Genomic DNA, 19,983 nt, shown 5'->3' with positions numbered 1-19,983 from the left:
TAGGGGGTTGGGAATGATCCTGATTTTTATGAGTCAACTTTGTTGGATTTGGACAGCCCCATGTTCATCTCTCTCTCTCTCTCTCTCTCTCTCTCCACCAATTCACAGGAGCATCTATAGGAGACAAGGTTATGTATTGGTACATATCATACAAAATGTATTAGTTTTCGGACCCACAGCTATTTAGGGGTTTGTGGATTACTGGATTTCTATATGTTTAAAGTTTAACGTTTAAAAAATTAATTAGGAAATAGGATTAGAGGGAAATAGGAGTATTTTGCAAGTAATTAAAATTTGAACAAGTGCTATATATAATTTTCGGATACTGCATTCGTTGAGATCCAACTTTCAGGAGGCTAAGGCTTTGACAGCTTCTGTTTCTACTTTCTAGAGAGACTCTAGTGCAGCTGTGATTACTTATAAACCCGCCTGCTTCAGCCCAGAAATTTCCGGGCTTGGGCCTAGGTTGTGTCCAGGCTCACCTGGAACCCGGCCCATTTTTTTGTTATTTTATTTTTGGAGACAAGTATGGTCAGCAGCTTTGGCTTCGCAAGATAGGCCCCACACAGACAGCCTAAAAGCTATGTTTGGTAAAATGCCTGAAAAGGCCAAATACACTTTCGTTCAGCCAATATATTGATTTTCCGGTGAAGTCCTTTGATTGAATTGCTTTCACTGAGCTGCTTTGAAGATGCTACTAAAACTAGCTTCACCAAAACGTTGATTTCTTGACCCAATAAAAGCATATCAGAGCTTTCCAGGTTTTTCACGAACTCACGTTATAAAGCCAAAAGCCACTACATGAAAGCCCTCCCAAACGTTCCCTTGGAATGTTGGATGGAAGGCTGGGTTTTGGTGACTCTTCTGGGGCAAAAATGACCTCAGCTTGCTAACATACTAACAGTGAATCACCAAAGACATGTGAGATGAAGGGGAAGCAATTCTCTTTTCAGAAGTTGGAGAAGCCCTTCTTGCAGTGCAATTCCATTTGCGCTAATGCAAAAGTATGGGAATGCAAAAAAGTTGAGTCCAATTGTCCAAATTATGGTTTAATTTGGTTGTAAGTTTTACTTTGTTTTGTTTATATGCATGGTAGATGAAGTAAAACAAAATCTGGAGAAAAATAATAGAATCAAAAGCAAAAATGAACCAAAGTTTACAATATTTATTCTCATTTGCACTCCCATGCATTTATACCAGTGCAAATGAAATTGCACCGCAAACAAACATAACCATAAGCACCTACTCGAAGAAACGTTTAGTAACATCTAGTAAAGTACTTCTATTGGGAGTGCTTCCACGGAATTTCTAATTCATGTAGGAAAGGAAAAGTAAATAAATAAATAAATAAAAGGGTAATTTGGTCATTACATAGTGATTCAAAAATCAAAATTACCATAAAAAAGCAAGACTTGATGGTAAGCCAGGGCAAAATGGCTCCACCAAAAGCTGCAGAAGTCTCCCTAAGTGCGATCTCAAACAAGAACAAGAACTTATATATTATAAGCAGTGTTAAAACATAGTGGGCTTCCCTGACTAAGTTGCAAACTGACTTTCAAGGTCCAAAATTCAGCCATTGGATCTGTTTTGGATAAACAAAGGAAAGAGTTGTGGGATATGGGAATGAAGCTATCCTGATATTGATGGCCATTGGATCTGTCTCAGAAGTATTCATGCCAGTTCAAGGTGGTGCATGATTTGTGACCTAACGAATCAACACGTTAACTTTAGATCTTATTTCTCTGGATTTAAATAACATCATTTATTTGAAGTGTGATACTTTCCAATAAATATAAACATGCTCAAAGAGATTGAAGAAGATTCAGGACTGCTTTCCTCTCTGGCATGCTTGGAATTGCCCCCTTCACTTGAACACAGAGAGAAGCAGCTGCAGCTGCAATACCAAAGAGTGAGAAAACAAGTGGCAGGCAAGGCTGGCATTAGGATGAGCTCAGCCAATAACTTTGCCCAACTTAGGCTTGTGACCTTTTGATTGGGCTCAAGCTTGTAAAACTAAATGGTGCAGGTCAAATTGCTCAGGCTCAGCTTGTTGACAAATTGGATATGCCAAGGTTGAGTCAACTAGGTCCATTTGAAAATTTGGGTCTATATTAGCCCCATAGTCAAAAGGATGTACATGCACTAGATCGAGCAGCTCTAACTGTTTGATTGTGGTTGCAACAAGTGAGGACCAAGAAATTACATGCTCAAGCCTCTGTATGGTAGTGTATCAAAAGCATCAATAGCCACATGAAAAGTCATTTTGATCACTACCATGTGCAACCATATTTCATTTGGTTCCATTTGTTTCATTATAAAGTAGGTGGAATTATTTTTCAAATTGTATATTTGCATTGGTTTTCCTTTTACCACCAAAACTTTGTTTTCCACCCCTTCTATATAGGAACAAACATAGCCTATGGTACCAGAAGCTTAAAAAAAGCTGCACGTGTTTGCAAGCTAGAAAACCCTAATAATCCAAAGTCCACTTCTGTGATTAATCAAAGTTAAAGAAAATAGTAGTAAAGTGGCATGGTATAACTTCTTTTCTTTATCAATACATGGTATAATTTCTTCACACTTGACCTTTATAGCTAATTGATAATAATACAAAATCTACATACGCCGAGCCTAAACCAATCTGAACCTGCCCTAACTGCATTGAGCTAATATAACATAGTTGGATTTGAAGATCAAGGTTGGTTCACTAGCTTGAAAAAATTCAGCACAAGAACCAAGCTAATGAACAAGCTTAGTTAGCTGGATCATTGATGACCTTGTGCCTTAGAGAAGGAAAAATAACACAAGAAGCAAGGACCATACATACCAGCAAATCTCAAGCACTCCTTTTTGGACTTGCCCTCTACAAGAGCCACGGCAAAAGCGGCAGTGAATGTATCACCAGCACCAGTTGTATCAATAACTTTTGAAGCTGAAATAATGGGCTGTCTTATTGGTTCCTCTCCTTCTATGAATAGAGCCGATCCTTTAGCACCAAGTTTCACCAAGATTTGCTTGACACCCTGAAAATCAAAATGTCCTTAACCAAATCATGGTGACATTCAAAGAAAACATGGTTTGCTATCCTCGTAAATATGATCTACCATAACATCCCTATATACAGATGTATAAGAGATGCCAACAGGTAGTATATACAAATGTTCCAGGTAAGATGATTGGTTAAGCATATAGTAATATACAAATACTACCTCTTGAAACTTTCTCCTATCTGTTTTAGGTCTTTGTTAGTCCCAATTGGTTACTGCAATGGAAACATGGTAAGGTGTCAAATGTTTCAGAGGCATCTGTTTGGCAAGGAGACCAACAAATGCCTACATTGTCTCTGGGGTCCAGACAAAGATTAGGTAATTTTTACTTCTTAGGCAAGCGAAGTTTGTGCCAAGGACACAAATGGAGGATGAAGCTGGTAACCTGGGAGAGAGATTAAAAACCCAGTCTTCAAAAAAATCAAGGCATATGTAAGGAGATAGACAAGGATCTTCAAAAGCCAAGCATAAACACTTTGAACAGGGACGATCAAAAGAGGTCTGTTAAGTGATCAAAGGTTTACTGTTGACATGGAAACTTCATTTAGAAAACCCAGGTGGTAGGCTCTGTACAGATATTTGAGCAGGATAAGAAGGCAGAGAGTGAAGCATTGGCTCTTACTGGTCAACCCCATTCAGCCTCGGGGTACTGTTGTTGTTTCAGTTTTTGGTACTAACCCCTCTGTTGTGCCTGAGGCAGGTATCCGGTGTCCAATCCTTCCCTTGAGCCAAGAGCCCATGAATTAGCAGGAGGGATTGCAGACTTCGAGAAGAATTTGGAGAACAGGGTGGGAAGAGAAGACAGAGGAGAAGGAAAAAGGAGAAAGGATCTTGGAACTCATTAGTAGCTTGTTTGAGGCTTTAAAACATAAGGAGATACAAAAGGGAGAAAGAATTGAAGGGAGAGTCCAGGGAATGAAGTGACAAGATTAGATGACAAGTCTGATGATCAATCCGCTGATTTTAGTAGGGAGAAGGAAGTAGGAAGGATTGATGACTCTATTGCAGACTTTGTTGGGAAATTGGGATGCAAGTTTAAGGACCCTAATGATTTGAAAGCCTATGTTAAGAAGCTTGAAGATGGAAGGAAAGCAAAGAAGAAAAGCAATGTGAAGCAGAAAGATTGAGACTAGATATTGAAGGTGATAAGGAGTTTAATGGAAGAAATGAGAGAAGAGGATGGAAGTAGAAGGGAGAAAATAAGGGGGAAAAGGTTAGTGGGTGTAAATGAAGATTATTAGCTAGAATGTGTGAGGACTAGGGAGTGCAAGGAAAAGAGCAGTTATAAGAGAGGTACTTAGGAAAGAAAATCCTAATTTAGTCCTTTTGCAGGAATCCAAACTGGCAGAATTTGACAATAGATGGGCTAGAAGCTTGTGTAAGGTCAAAGGTATTAATTGGACTATGGCCCCTTCTTGGGGGGCATCAGGAGGTATTATTACTTCATGGAAGACTGGTGTTCTTGAAGGATTGGAAGAATTGTGGTTGGTAATTTCACTATCTCCAAGTTTTGACAGATTGAGGATGGTTTTGAGTGGGTGTTAACCAATATTTATGGTCTAAATGGTTATAGAGAAAGAAATGAAATGTGGGAAGAACTTAGTGCCATTAGAGGATTGTGGGAGGGGCCATGATATATTGGGGGGGATTTTAATGTGGTTAGATTCACAGAAGAGACAAATACCCCGAGGCAGAGGATTACTATAAGCATGAGGAAATTCAGCCATTTTATCAACTCCTACTGGCTTAAGGATCTGCCCTTCCACCAGAATTTCACTTGGTCTAATCTGCAAATCAGCCCTTCATGCTCCAGGTTAGATAGATTTTTTTTTTCCTTGGTGGATTGGGGTGGGTTAGTATCTAGGGCCCTTCCTGGGGTAACTTCTAATGAGAGGCTTGGGCCCTGCCCCTTTCAGATTTGAAAATGTGCGGCTAAGCCATCCTGGGTTTACACAAAAAATGAAGGAATGGTGGGAGGAAGAGAGGCTTAGAATGAGATGGAAAACAGTGCCCTTTCATAGGAAGCTACAAGCACTGAAGGTAAAAAATCAAGGAATGGAATATAGAGCATTTTGGGAGACCAGAAGAAAGGAAAGAAGAGGTTATGGATCAAATTGAAGGGCTGAATTCTAAAGAACTTCAGGGCCTCTTTGTGGAGAGAGACAGAAAACTAAGGTGGTCGTCGAAGGGGCAATTGGAAGATATTTTTTTTAAGGAAGAGGTTAATTGGAGGTAAAAGTTGAGGATTAAATGGATTCAAGAGGGTGATGGGAATACAAAATTTTTTCATGCTTGGGCCAATGCTAGAAGAAGGAATAATTTTGTTTCCAAACTAGAGCTAGAAGGTGAAGTCATCACTCAACTGAAAGAGATTGCAAGGACCTTTGAGAAGCATTTTAAATCAATATTTAGAAGGCCTTTAGGTGAAAATTTGTGGATTGATGGATTGGATTGGCCTAGCTTATCAGAAGACCAAAAGGCATGGTCAGAAAGGACTTTTGAGGAGGAGATTAAGGAGGCAATGTTTTTAGGGGATCGATTCTAAATGAGTTCGAATCAAACTCAAATCTCAAGGTAAGCTTGATTAGTTATTCAAACTCAAGCTTGACCAATAAAAACTTTGGCTCAAAATATATATTTTTATATTTTATACATAATATGGGAATATGCTATATATTATAAAAATATATCATATATTTGCAAAATATAAAAACATATTCATTTTTGACCTTTCAAGCCGAACTCGAGATCATCGAATATTTAACCAAAACAAGCTCAAACCAAAAAATAAGGTTCAAGTCGAACTTGAACTCGAGCTTGAACCAAGTAGTATGTTAGTTGACCTGAGCCAAGACATGCCAAAGTATGGCTTGACTCGGTTCGACTACACCCCTAAGTGTTTTCAATGGACAAAACCAAAGATCTAGGGCCAGATGGATTACTATGTTTTATTGCACCCCTAGTGGAGACCTTTAATGATATCTTTGAAAGAGGTATAAATTAATCCAAGTTTGAACTCCACTTTCATTGCTTTGATCCCTCAAAGGAAGGGAGTTGTCCATTCCAAAGACTTTAGACCAATTAGCTTGGTGAATATCCTTCACAAAATAACAGCTAAGGTTTTGTCCACAAGAAAGTGGGAAATTCTCCGCTCCATTATTTTCTTGAACAATGAGCCTTTGTGTAGAATAGACAGATAATTGATCAAATTTTGATTACTAATGAATATGTTGAGGAATTGAAGAGGCCTAAGAAAAAAGGCATTATTTGCAAGTTGGACTTGAGAAAATCCTATGACCTTGTTGAGGCAATGTGGGTTCGGAGAGAGATAGTGCAAATGGATATATGGGTCCTTGAGAGGTTGCCATTATTCAATGCTAGTAAATGGCACAGTGGTAGATTTCTTTCAAGCTAAGTGTGGATAAGACAAGGAGACCCCCTTTCTCCTTTTTTATTCACCCTTATTGCTGATGTCCTTACCAAAATTATATTGAGGGCAAACTTGAGTGACTAGTGCGAGGGTAGAGAGCGGGAAGAGATGGAGTGCCGATTACCCACTTATAGTTCACAAATGATACCATCCTTTTTTGTGAAGGAAATGAACTTGAATGGATAAAAAAATTAAAGCTTTCAGTGCAATTCTTTGGAAAAAAAATGTCAAATTTAAAGATAAACTTTGAAAAAAAGTTGCATAGCACTAGTGAGGATTAATATGGAAGATGGGGAAATGACAGTGTGCAAACATCTTAGGGTGTAGTATTGTGTCTTGGCCTCTGACTTACCTAAGTTTACCCCTTGGAGCTAACCCAAGAGAAGTTGGGTTTTGGAATACTGTGATAGAAAGATTTTCTAAAAATGCTTGCTTGCTAGAAGAGAGGGAATTTATCTCTAGGAGCCAAGATCACTTTGATTAGATGAACTCTAGACAACTTACCAATTTACTAGTCCTTTTTTTTTAATCCTAGCAAATGTATGCACAAAGATAGAAAAAACGATGAGGGATTTCTTGTGGGAACCAAGGCAAGAGAAGACAAATCATAGGATAAGCTAGGAAGTGGTATGTAGAGAGAAAGGGGAGGGGGGGGGGTTTGGGATTAGGGAGCATATAGAGAAGGAACACATCTCTCTTAGGGAAGTGGTTGTGACAACTTACCAATTTACTACTTGCCCTTTTTTTTATCCTAGCAAATGTTTGCAAAAAGATAGAAAAAACGATGAGGGATTTCTTGTGGGAACCAAGGCAGGAGAAGAGAAATCATAGGATAAGCTGGGAAATGGTATGCAAAGATGGGGGTGGGGGGGTGGGGGGGTTGGTTGGGATTAGGGAACATATAGAGAAGGAACACATCTCTCTTAGGGAGGTGGTTGTGGAGAATGCCTCAAGATAGGGATAAATTGTGGAGTGTGGACAAAAGTGATAGTGAGTATTCATGGGCTCTTGGACAATGGATGGGATGCTAGAATAGTGCTTAGGGCAAGTCAAACCTCTCCATGGAAGGCCATCAAGGCAATCTTACAATTGTTTTTTTTTTTTTTTTTATTATCAATAACGAATTCATTAGCAACTTCATTAAATCAGGAAAAAGATGATTACAAAGAAGACAATCACTCTTGTCTTCCAAATACAGCTTGAGCCCTCAAGAAAAAGAAAAGGAAATGAAAACAGTAATTTACAATTTGGCCCAAAACATTGAGCCCCTTTCTACCCCTTCTTTAGCTGATCCATCAGCCAAAGAATTAGCTGATCTTTGAACCCACCTCATCTTCACTTCCATCTCCCTCACCAGCCACTGAAACTTTTTCCTCTCATTACTGTAATTCCATAGGCTACTATTATCTTTATTCAGCCACCCTATTACCACCTCCAAATCCCCTTCAATTACGAGTTTTCTGATATTCATCTCCTTGGCTTTTTGAATCCCTTCCATAACTGCATAAATCTCAGCTCTAAGGGAGTCCCCCAAGATGTAAATCAGTCCTCTAATATCAAGATTAAACTCAGTGATTAGCAGAATAAAACAGGTCTGAATAACTGTATAAGAGAGGAAGATGGCAAAGAGAAGAGGTAAGAGAAGGAGTCGAATAATTCTCCCTTATCCTCTAACCCTATTTTATTAATATCTAAATATTTGATGATGACAAGAATACCCTTAAGTGGGCGGCCAGCTTGGCAGTTACATAAAGAAAATAAAACAAGAATAAAAACAGGCCCATTAAGTGAGGCCCATCAACATAAAATAAAAGATATTACAAGAGAGGCTGTTAGGGCCCATTTGGCCCAGTCTCTTTACACTCCCCCTCAAGCTGAGCATAGATGTCAATCATGCCCAGCTTGCTTATATAGTGTGCCAATTTCCCCCTTGGAACTCCCTTGGTCAAGATATCAGCCAGTTGCTCTTCTGATGTGATGAATGATAAACAAACTTCCCCTAAAGAGACTCTTTCCCTTATAAAATGCCTATCAACCTCAATGTGCTTAGTTCTATCATGTTGAACAGGATTATGTGCAATGTTGATAGCAGCTTGGTTGTCACAATAGAGCATCATTGGTTTCTCGTAGTCCACCCCCAATTCCTCTAGAAGGGATCGTAGCCATAGTAATTCTGACACACCATGAACCATTGCCTTGTATTCTACTTCAGCTGAGGATCTAGCAACTACTGATTGTTTACTCCTCCAAGACACAATATTCCCAGCAACCAGAGGTGGACCTTCTGTCATCAATACATCCTGTCCAATCTGCATCAGTAAAGGCTTCCGGCTTCATGTGACCATGCTTAGCAAATAGAATACCTTTCCCTGGAGTACCTTTCAAGTAGCACAGAACCCTTTCTGCAACAGCTAGATGAGTATCTCTGGGAGAATGCATAAACTGACTAATAACACTTACTGCATAGGAAATATCTGGCCGAGTCATGCAAGGGTATAACAACTTCTCAAACTGTCTCTGAAACACTCCCTTATCAGACAAAGGTTCACCATCTATGGTAGAAAGCTTATGATTAGGATCAATGGGAGTAGAGATGGGTTTAGCTCCAAGTTTACCAGTTTTAGCAAGAAGATCAAGGATATATTTGCGCTGAGATATGAATATACCATCCTTAGATCGAGCAACTTCAATGCCCAAGAAATACTGGAGATCTCCCAAATCTTTGATTTCAAATTCAGAGTTGAGAAATCCTTTTAGTTTACTGGCCTCTTCAATGTCATTACCCGTGACCACAATATCATCAACATAAACAATCAAGAAGGTCACCAGAGAGTCATTTCTCTTCAAGAACAGTGTATGATCAGATTGTGTTTGAATGTAGCCAAAGGAGACAAGAGCAGCCCGAAATCTCTCAAACCAAGCCCGAGGAGATTGTTTGAGACCATAAATAGATTTGTGTAGTTTACACACCTTGCCTTTCATTTCTTCCCATACACTCCTGAAGGTAGAGACATATAGACCTCTTCATGCAGGTCTCCATTCAAGAAGGCATTTTTAACATCAAATTGGTGTAGGGGCCAGTCAAAAGTAGCTGCTAGAGAAAGTAAAATCCTGACTGAAGTCATCTTAGCTACAGGAGCAAATGTCTCAAGATAGTCAATGCCATACATTTGGGTGTAACCCTTAGCAACCAACTGAGCCTTAAACCTCTCAATAAAGCCATCAGAGTGATATTTAATGGTAAACACCCATTTACAACCCACTGATTCCTTCCTTTCCGGCAAGTCCACAATATCCCAGGTATGGTTCTTATGCAATGCATCAAGTTCAGTCATCATAGCATCCCTCCATTTAGCTTGAGATAATGCTTCCAGTACAGACATGGGTATCACATGGGAAGAAACAGAGGCAAGAAAGGAGTAGTAGGAAGGGGAGAGAAGGTTGTAAGATAAGTGTTTGAAGATACAATGGGTTGTACACTTCCGCTTGCCCTTGCGGAGAGAAATAGGAAGGTCAAGGTCTGGGACAGTCAGAGATGGGTCAGTAGAGGGCTGACCTGTTTCCTCAGGAATGATGGGAGTGACAAGATGCTCTTCTGAAGGAGTGGAAACAACCTGCACATGTCTGAATCTCTGCCTTTGGTACCACCTTTGGAGAGCAGGAGCAGAAGCAGGAGGAGTAGGGATATCAGAGGTAGGTCTAGTGGAAGAGGTGGACACCCCATGATCGGACCCACAAAGGATGGGAAGAGGAACAACTGGAGACATAGAAAAGTACTCATCAGATTTCTCCCCCTCAGCAGGAATACTAAAGAAGGGAGTCAACTCGGCAAAGGTGACATCCTGAGATACAAAGCGGGTGCCACAAACTGGACCAAAACAGCAATAACCCTTCTGTGTGGAAGCATATCCCAGAAACACACATTTATGAGCCTTAGGTTCAAACTTGTGCCTTTGGTGACTATGAATATACACATAGCAAGTACACCCAAACACACGGAGAGGAAGAGGAAAGAGATCCTCATCCGGGAAGAGAAGACTAAAAGGAGTTTTAAAGCCAAGGACCCGGGAGGGCATACAATTGATCAGAAATGTAGCAGTAAGAACAGCATCTCCCCAAAACTTTATAGGAACATGGGATGCAAATAAGAGGGATCTGGCAACCTCAACCACATGTTTGTTCTTTCTTTCCGCCACCTTGTTTTGTTGTGGAGTGTAGGAACAAGAACTTTGATGAATAACCCCAAAAGTTTCAAGATAGGTGGAGAGGGTTCTCTCAAAATACTCCTTAGCATTGTCAAAGCAGAATATTTTGATACGAGTATTAAACTGGGTGAGGATGAGTTCATGAAAATTTTCACAATAGCTGGTACTTCATCCCTGGATTTCATGAGATAAATCCGAGTGTAATGTGAATAATCATCAATAAAAAGGATAAAGTACTTGTAATGCCCCATGGTTGGCATGTGATATGGTCCCCACACATCAGAGTGAACAATATGGAAAGGAGAAAATGATATTTTATTGCTAATTGAATAGGATTGTCTACAATGCTTTGCCTGCTCACATGATTCACAATGAAGACTCGATAAAGACACTCCTTTAAACATATCTAGGAACAGATGAATCAAAGCAGAAAAGGACAAGTGACCAAACTGAAAATGACATAATAAAATTTTGTTAACAGACTCTGACACGATTGACTCTAAGGCAGCTCCATAAGGTGGTCCCAAAGCTAGATCTGGTGTGTCCAGCAAGTATATTCCGTTCGCCTCATGGCCACTCCCAATCAGCCTCTAAGACTACAGGTTCTGAAAAACACAATGAGTGGGAAAGAAGGTTATGCTGCAATGCATTGACTTTGTTAAGCTACTAACAGATAAGAGGTTTGTGTTAAGCTTAGGGACATGAAGAACAAAAGATAAGAACAGGGTGTCAGAGGTCTTTATATCGCCTTTACCAGAGATGGGGGCAAGGGACCAATCGACAAGTGATATTTTCTCTTTCCTAGAGAGAAGGTGATATGAGCAAAAAAGGTTAGATAGGCTGGTCATATGGTTTGATGCACCGGAATCAATAATCCAAGGGATTTTATGATTGCCTGAAACTGAAGCATGATTTGCAGAAGCACAAGTACCTGAGTGAGCAAAAGCCGATGAAGATGATGTACTGTTGGAAGGGTGAGTTGAAGAAACCGTAGCTTCCAGGTGATTTAGGAGCCTCCCATACTTTTCAAAATCCAGCTTCATTGCAGCCAATTGCTCAATGGTTGATTTTTCTTCATTCTCCTTACTTCCCCCTTTAGGCAATGTAGCAACATTAGCAGTCTTGGATTTTCCCACCTGACTACCCTTCTTAGGGTTATTATTGTTCTTAAACCTATCAGGAAGAAGTTCAGGATGAAGCTTCCAGCAGGTGTCCTTTATATGTCGTGGTTTCTTGCAATATTCACACACCTGCTCTCTTTTCTCAGTAGGGCCCTTTGGTTTCATTCCTGCATGTGCAAAATGTTCTGTGGGTGGACTTTGCAATTGCACCTGCTACTTACTCTCCTCACTACTTATCATAGCATATGCCTGTGAAAGAGCAACCTCATCCCTGGCCAAAATGTTATGTCTGATAATATCAAACTCAGGGTTGAGTCCAGTGAGAAACTCAAACAACCTGTTTCTCTCCACTAGCTTTCTATACATTTCAGCATCCTTTTTACTTTCCCATACCACTGTCTCCATAACATCGATTTCTTGCCATAGGGATTTTAGTATAGAGTAGTAGATTGCCACACTCTTCTCCCCCTATCTCAGGTTCTTCACAACACTTTTCAATTTGTATGCTCTGGCTACATTCAGTTTCTGTGAATAGGCCTCAGTTACATTGTCCCATATCTCCTTAGTCGAAGACATCCAGAGATAGTGTTGGCTTATATGGGGTTGCATAGAGTTGATTAACCATCCTATAACAGTATAGTTCTCTTGCATCCATCTTTCAAATTCAGGGTCTGTCTCTTCGGGTTCCACCTTACTACCTGTGAGATACCCGAGTTTTCCTCTACTACAAACATAGATTTTACTAGAAGTTGAGGACTGTTATCAGTCTTGAACCCTAATGAATCTCATGATCGAAGATAAGAAGAAAGAAAGAGGAGAGAAGAGAAAGAGGGAGGAGAAGTAGTAGAACACAAGGGTTGAAAGGAGGAGCAAAAGCTTAATGTTCTGCCGCCGCCACTTTAATTAATATTTATAGGTTATGCTCATTACATGGAAAGGACAGATCTGCCCTTAGTCTTTACATAACAAATGAAGTAAAATAAGGACTGAAATAAATAACAACTGAAACAACTAAATGACCAATAGCTAACCCTAGGCAGACTAGAATATCTTCTACCCTATGAACACAGTGGGATCGTAGCTGTGGGGCCCACATCAGTGTTCTCTACACTCCCCCTCAAGTTGGGAATAAATGTTTATCATTCCCAACTTGGATAGATCTGCCTCTAGCTTCTTCCGTTATACTGCTTTGGTGAGGATATTTGCCAGTTGCATATTGGTGGTGATGTATGGGAGACATACTTCTTGTGATGAGACCCTCTCTCGTACAAAGTGTCGATCAACTTCAATATGTTTAGTACTGTCATGCTGCACTGGGTCGTGTGCTATATTAATAGCCGCTTGATTATCACAATACAGCATCAGGGACTTCTCATACTCAACACCCAACTCCTCAAGTAGTGATCTCAGCCAAAGAATTTCAGCCACTCCATTAGCCATTGACCTATACTTAGCTTCAGCACTGGATCGAGAGACAACACTTTGTTTCTTACTCCGCCAAGAAACCAGGTTACCTCCCACAAGAGCACAATATCCAGAAGTAGACCTTCTGTCATCAACACTCCCAACCCAATCAGCATCCGTATAGACTTCCACCTTCATGTGGTCATTGTTCTTGAACAGTATACCTCTACCCGGGCATCTCTTCAAATATGCTAGTATTCTTTCTGCTGCTAGATGGTGTGTGGTTCTAGGAGAATGCATGTACTGACTGATAACACTAACGGCATAACTGATGTCTGGTCGGGTAAGGCATAGATATAACTAACCATTGGAACATAACTTTGTCTTCAAGCAGCTCCCCACTCTCTGCATTAATCCTGTGGTTCTATTCAATGGGTGTATCTGCAGGTTTGACACCTAGCTTTCCGGTTTCAGCCAAGAGATCTAACACATATTTCCTCTGAGAGACAAAGATCCCCTGCTTAGATCTAGCAACCTCAATACCCAAAAAATACCGTAGTGTACCCAGATCTTTCACCTCAAACTCTTGATGAAGGAGCTGTTTGAGGGACTCAATCTCATGGTTGTCGTTTCCTGTGACCACAATATCATCAACATAAACTGCAAATAGTGTCAGTGACGACTCCACCCTCTTGATGAACAGTGTATGATCTGACTGGGCCTGTATATAACCAAACTTCCCAAGGGCTAGTATGAATCTATCTAACCAAGCTCTAGGTGACTGCTTCAAACCATACAATGCCTTATTGAGCCGACAAACTTTCTTACCAGCCTCTGTATCATAGAATCCAGGAGGCAACTGCATGTAGACCTCTTCCTGCAAATCCCCATTCAGGAAAGCATTCTTAACATCCATTTGGTACAAAGGCCAAGTGTAGCTTGCTGCAAGAGATAATAGAACCCGAATGGTGGTCATCTTGGCTACCGGGGCAAATGTCTCCAAGTAATTTATACCATAAGTTTGAGTGAACCCCTTTGCAACTAGCCGAGCTTTGTACCTCTCAACGGAACCATCCGCATTATGCTTCACAGTAAATACCCACCTGCATCCAACTGGTTTCTTTCCTTTGGGCAAGTCAACTAGCTCCCAGGTATTATTTTTCAACAGGGCATCCATTTCAACTTGCATTGCACCTCTCCACTCCAGGACTGATAGGGCTTCTTGCACTGTTCTCGGAATAGGGACATCCGCAACAGAGGTGAGATAGGACCTGTAGGAGGGAGATAGGCGATCATAGGACAAAAACTGGGAGATGCAGTGGGTTGTAGATGTGGTGCAATGCCGTTTTCCTTTACGGAGGGCAATGGGAAGGTCAAGGTCATCTGCAGAGGGTGAGGTAGCAACAATGGAAGGAGTCTCTGTGGGCCCTAGAACTGTAATATCTGGACTTGGAGCCGCAGAAGAGATTGTAGCTGGCTGGGACTACTGATGACCAGGATCAATCTGCCTGCATCGCCTGTGATAGACTCTCAACTCCCGATCCCTTTGACCACCCTCGCTACTACAGCCCTCATCATCAACTGGAATAGGTAAGGGAACAGCCCCAAAGGTATTAACCATGTCCTCACTGCACTCCTCCCCCTGAAGAAAAAGACCCAAATCTCCACGCTCACAACTCTCCGCCTGAGGAGAGACCCGAGAATAGTAGGGTGTCTCCTCAAAGAAAGTAACATCCATGGATACAAACTTCTTCCCTGAGACAGGATCATAACAACAATAACCCTTTTGAGTTTGTGCATAACCAAAAAAGAAGCATTTGGAGGCCTTGGATTGAAACTTGGAGTGATTGGGACCAAGAATCTGAACAAAATAGGTACAACCAAATGTCTTGAGGGGAATAGTGAACAACTCCTCATTGGGGTATAGAAGGGAAAAAGGAGGTTTCATATCAAGAACCCGAGAAGGAATCCGATTAATAAGATATACCGCCGTAAGGATAGCATCACCCCAGAAGCGAATAGGGACGTTGGAGGTAAACATAATACTTCTAGCCACCTCCAAGATGTGCCTATTCTTCCTCTCCGCAACCCCATTCTGCTGAGGTGTATGAGGACACGTGCTCTAGTGGATAACCCCATGATTAAGGAGGTACGATGCCAATGGCTTAGCAAAGTATTCATTTGCATTATCAGATCTAAGCACTTTTATCCTGGCATCAAATTGTGTTAGATCATTTGGTGGAAGTTTTGGGTCAGGACAGGCACCTCATCTCGTGATTGCATAAGATAAACCCATGAAAACCAGGTGTGGTCATCAACAAATAGCAAAAAATACCTGTACCCCCCCCATAGAAGAAATGTGATATGGCCTCCAAACATCAGTATGCATAATATCAAAAAACTATTACTCCTTTTATTACTCAATGAATAAGAGTTTCTACAATGTTTAGCAAACTCACAACTTTCACACTTCAACTGAGATGACTCAACAGACTCAAACAAAGTAGGAAACCGACTCTTCAAGGACCGAAAAGATAAATGACCCAATCGGTTATTCCACAACATAACCGGACTCACAACTTGAGAAACAAGTAACTTCTTATCCACTGACTCTTCCCGACGAGAACTCTCCCTGAGCAGATAGATCCCATTCGTCTCACAGCCAGTCCCAATCACCTTCTTCGTCTCCATGTCCTGAAAAACACATCGGTCAGGAAAGAAAGTTACTGAGCAATTCAAATGTTTGGTAATGCTACTGACGGAAATGAGGTTAGTATCCAGTATAGGAACATGCAAGACAGAGGACAAGGATATAGTATCTGACAGTTTGATGTCACCCTTGCGAGAAATAGGGACAAGAGAGCCATCAGCTATAGATAATTTATCCCTACCAGAAGATAAGTGATAAGTAGTAAACAAAAGAGGGCAAGCTGGTCATATGGTCAGATGCACCTGAATCTTTTAAACAACACAGTTCTGTAGTACCTGGAGCGGAGGCATGGTAGGCTGAGGCTCGAGTACCTGAGTGTGCAAAGGCCGATGTAGCCGGAGCTGATGATGACTGCGATAACAGAGCTGAACTACCAACTTCCTTCTCCAATTGTATTAGAGCTGCCCGAACTGCAGCTAAGGTCTCTAATGGTGTGCCTCTCGTGCCAGATGAGGATGTTGAATCAGTAGTCGTAGCCACATGAGCATTACTCCTTTTATTTCTCAACTTTGCCGGGACCAAATGTAGATGCAGCTTCCAACATGTTTCTTTTGTGTGTTTAGGTTTCTTGCAATGCTCACACACCACATCCCTTTTATCTTCATTCTTTCTGTCCCTCTCTGAATCACCCTTTGTTTTGGGTTTGACAACTACCAAGGCAGGTGTAAGCGGCTGGGTTGCATCATGACTTTCCTCCTGGTCTCTTCACTGTGCACTAAGGAGTATGCCTGAGAGAGGGTCACACTATCTCTGGTCAAGATCTGCTGCCTCACAATATCATATTTTGAATTCAGTCCTGCCAGAAACTCAAACACTCTGTTTGTCTCAATGTGCTTTCTATGTATCTGAGCATCTTTGGGACTCTCCCACTCAAGAGTCTCTAAGTGATCAATCTCATGCCACAGGGACTGCAAGTTAGAGAAATTGACCGACATCAGTTTCTCTCCTTGTTTAAGGGCATTCACCTCACATTTCAACTCATATGCTCTGGCAACATTAAGGGGTTGGGAGTAAGTCTCTTTCATCACATTCCATATCTCCTTGGTTGTCTTTGCCCATAAGTAATTTCGGCTGATATGGGGCTGCATTGAATTACAGAGCCATGTCATAACCAAGTAGTTTTCTTGGACCCACTTGGTATACATAGGGTCTCCCTTGGAAGGTTCTGCTACACCTCCCAAGAGATACCCTACTTTGCCCCTTCCCCCAATAGCCATCATGGCTGATTGGGCCCATTCCAAGTAGTTTGATCCATCAAACTTTACAGTTGTAATCTGAAAACCTGTCTCAGAACCACCACCATAACTGTTGTTCCCAAAACTGCCCTCTACCTGATTCTTAAACTCCATTTCAGTCAAGAACCAGAAGTATCAAAGATTATGGGTACTACAGTCAAAACCAGCACTAGAAGTCCCAACAACAGTCACAAAATCAGTAGAGAACCAATCTGTACTCACGATAGATGTGCATGAAATATATATAAGACTGATCTGAAATCAATAACCACACACAACAGCAACAGTCCGAACTGTTTTCATCCCTTCAAAAGTGTTCGAAACCCCAAAAGAAGACTGAAACACAGTTTGAAGAGCAATCTGATATGCTGAAGCCAATTCGAGGTTTTAATCAGTCCTAAGAGCCGTACGGATAAGGTTTGTATTAGGGTTAATATGAAACCCTAAAACTGATCAATGTTGAGGAGAATTCTAGGGTTTGCCACAGGAATAAGATCACAAGTTTCGGCCTAATACTAGGGTTTGCCGTAGGGATAAGACAAAACCCTAGAGAAACCCTAGAGAAACCCTAGAGAATAGAGAGATAAAACCCTAAGAGTAGTTCGGCCACCCTTACTGGATAGGTCCAACCTATCTTTTCTGATGTTGCTTCTCTCTGAAAATAAAAAACTTACAGTAGAATGCAGTTCATTGCTTACCAAGGTTACCCGAACCCTAGCCTTCTCTGATTCTTCTTGATCACCAACTTGCTACAACTGTGACACTTCTTCAAATAGCTGCTAATCCTCTGGAGATCTCCAAGAACCAGTCAACGAACTCTGCTTTCTCAGCTTCCAGCCCTAGATGGTTCTCATGTGGTCGGTTGGACTAGACTCACATGAGAGAACTATGCTCTGATAACCAACTAGAAGTTCAGGACTGTTATCAGTCTTGAACCCTAATGAATCTCAGGATCGAAGATAAGAAGAAAGAAAGAGGAGAGAAGAGAAAGAGGGAGGAGAAGTAGTAGAACACAAGGGTTGAAAGGAGGAGCAGAAGCTTAATGTTCTGCCACCGCCACTTTAATTAATATTTATAGGTTATGCTCATTACATGGAAAGGACAGATCTGCCCTTAGTCTTTACATAACAAATAAAGTAAAATAAGGAATGAAATAAATAACAACTGAAACAACTAAATGACCAATAGCTAACCCTAGGCAGACTAGAACATCTTCTACTCTACGAACACAGTGGGACCGTAGCTGTGGGGCCCACATCAGTGTTCTCTACAATTTTTATAGACTGTGCCCAAGCAAGATAGTTCGTCCCATCTAGCTTAATTGTGGTAACACCAGTCAAAACGGAATCTACTGAAGCATGTCCAAAAATCGGCACCTACTTGAACTCACTTCCATATGCCTCCATTAATCAAACGGAAATCAAAGAACAAAAAATTTTGACTATGTAAACTTACTTTAAGTCAAACCAGAACTCGGGTGTTTGAAAAACTAGGGTTTTGCTCTGTCCAGCAGATGGGAGGAAGCGAGAAGATACTGCCGCACCTACCAGATTAACCCAAACTCTTCCAAACCTGAACCGCCCTCCTTTAGCAGTCACAAGACACCTTCCAAGCACAGAGAGCCACACCCAAGCTTCACCTTTCCTGGTAACCTCGAAAATCTCTAGTCGGCTAGGGTTTCGGGCAGCAGCAGAACAGCATCACTTCTTGGCAAAATTTGGCCAGAACTAAACTCTCCAAACCCTTCTACCAACTAGGCAAGTGATTCTTTATACTATAAAGAACCTATCTCTCCATACACTTTCTTGAATTTAGAGTGTACAGGAACAAAGAGAAAGAAGAAAGAGGAACTGAACCTGCTCTGATACCAAGATGTAAACCAGTCCTCTAATATCAAGATTAAACTTAGTGATTAGCAAAATAAAACAGGTCTGAATAACTGTATAAGAGAGGAAGATGGCAAAGATAAGAGGTAAGAGAAGGAGTCAAATAATTCTCCCTTCTCCTCTAACCCTATTTTATTAATATCTAAATATTTGATGATGACAAGAATACCCTTAAGTGGGCAGCCAGCTTGGCAGTTACATAAATAAAATAAAAACAAGAATAAATAACAGGCCCACTAAGTGAGGCCCATCAACATAAAATAAAAGATATTACAAGAGAGGCTGTTAGGGCCCATTCGGCCCAGTCTCTTTACACCCCACTCCAATTGGGCCTGAGTACAAGGCAGAAATGACCCCATTCTCATCCCTGAAGACACCTCCAATCCTTGACTGTCCAGGGTTCCCTTTACTACTCCCATCAAAATTCAGTTTTAAGAATCCAGCAGGTGGGTGGGGGGGGGGGTGTCCAAGGCACACTCACTACTTATTTGCTCTATGAATAGTTTGCAATTTCACCCCACTTCCTCAGCATGTCATCCATTGTGTAATCTGTAAATAGCACTAAGGATTTCAGCCATTGTACAACCCTCATATGAATTGTAGCCCTCAGTTCATCAGCCCCCCTCTCAACTTCTAAAAAAATCCTGGAGTTTCTTTCTTCCCATAGTGACCAACACACTGCAACCCTCAGTCCCCTCCACATAGTCTTTCCTCTTTTCACTCTCCACCTGAAAAAAAAAGGGGAGAATAGACTCTGCATGTCTGATGGGGGATTCCAGCTACACCCAAAGAGAGAAAAGGCCCACTCCCAAACAGACTTTGCAAATTGGCAAAACACCAATAAGTTGAAACCAAATTTCCCCTCTGCTTTGCAGAGAACACACCAATGAGGTGACAAGCAAGTATTGGGTCTCTTCTTTTGGAGCAAATCACCAGTGTTAATTC

The 19,983-nt window shown here is 41.1% G+C and overlaps 1 protein-coding gene across 1 annotated transcript in view; it reads right to left on the bottom strand.

The window, feature by feature from the left end:
• Positions 1-1,318: 1,318 nt before the first annotated feature.
• LOC148867011 (pfkB-like carbohydrate kinase family protein) overlaps positions 1,319-19,983 on the bottom strand; it is a 37,357-nt gene continuing 18,692 nt past the window's right edge. Inside the window, exons 3-4 of the mRNA XM_088977048.1 lie at positions 2,828-3,023; positions 1,319-1,894 (exon numbers count right to left, since the gene is read on the bottom strand). Of these exons, the coding sequence (XP_088833174.1) occupies positions 1,803-1,894; positions 2,828-3,023 (288 nt within the window). The 3' untranslated portion in view covers positions 1,319-1,802. The remainder of the gene's footprint in view (positions 1,895-2,827; positions 3,024-19,983) is intronic.

The sequence above is a fragment of the Nelumbo lutea genome, chromosome 3 (assembly GCF_056320005.1).
Source record: "Nelumbo lutea isolate HS-2025 chromosome 3, American lotus-T2T, whole genome shotgun sequence".
NCBI lineage: Eukaryota > Viridiplantae > Streptophyta > Magnoliopsida > Proteales > Nelumbonaceae > Nelumbo > Nelumbo lutea.
This window is presented reverse-complemented; position numbering and strand designations above follow the sequence as displayed.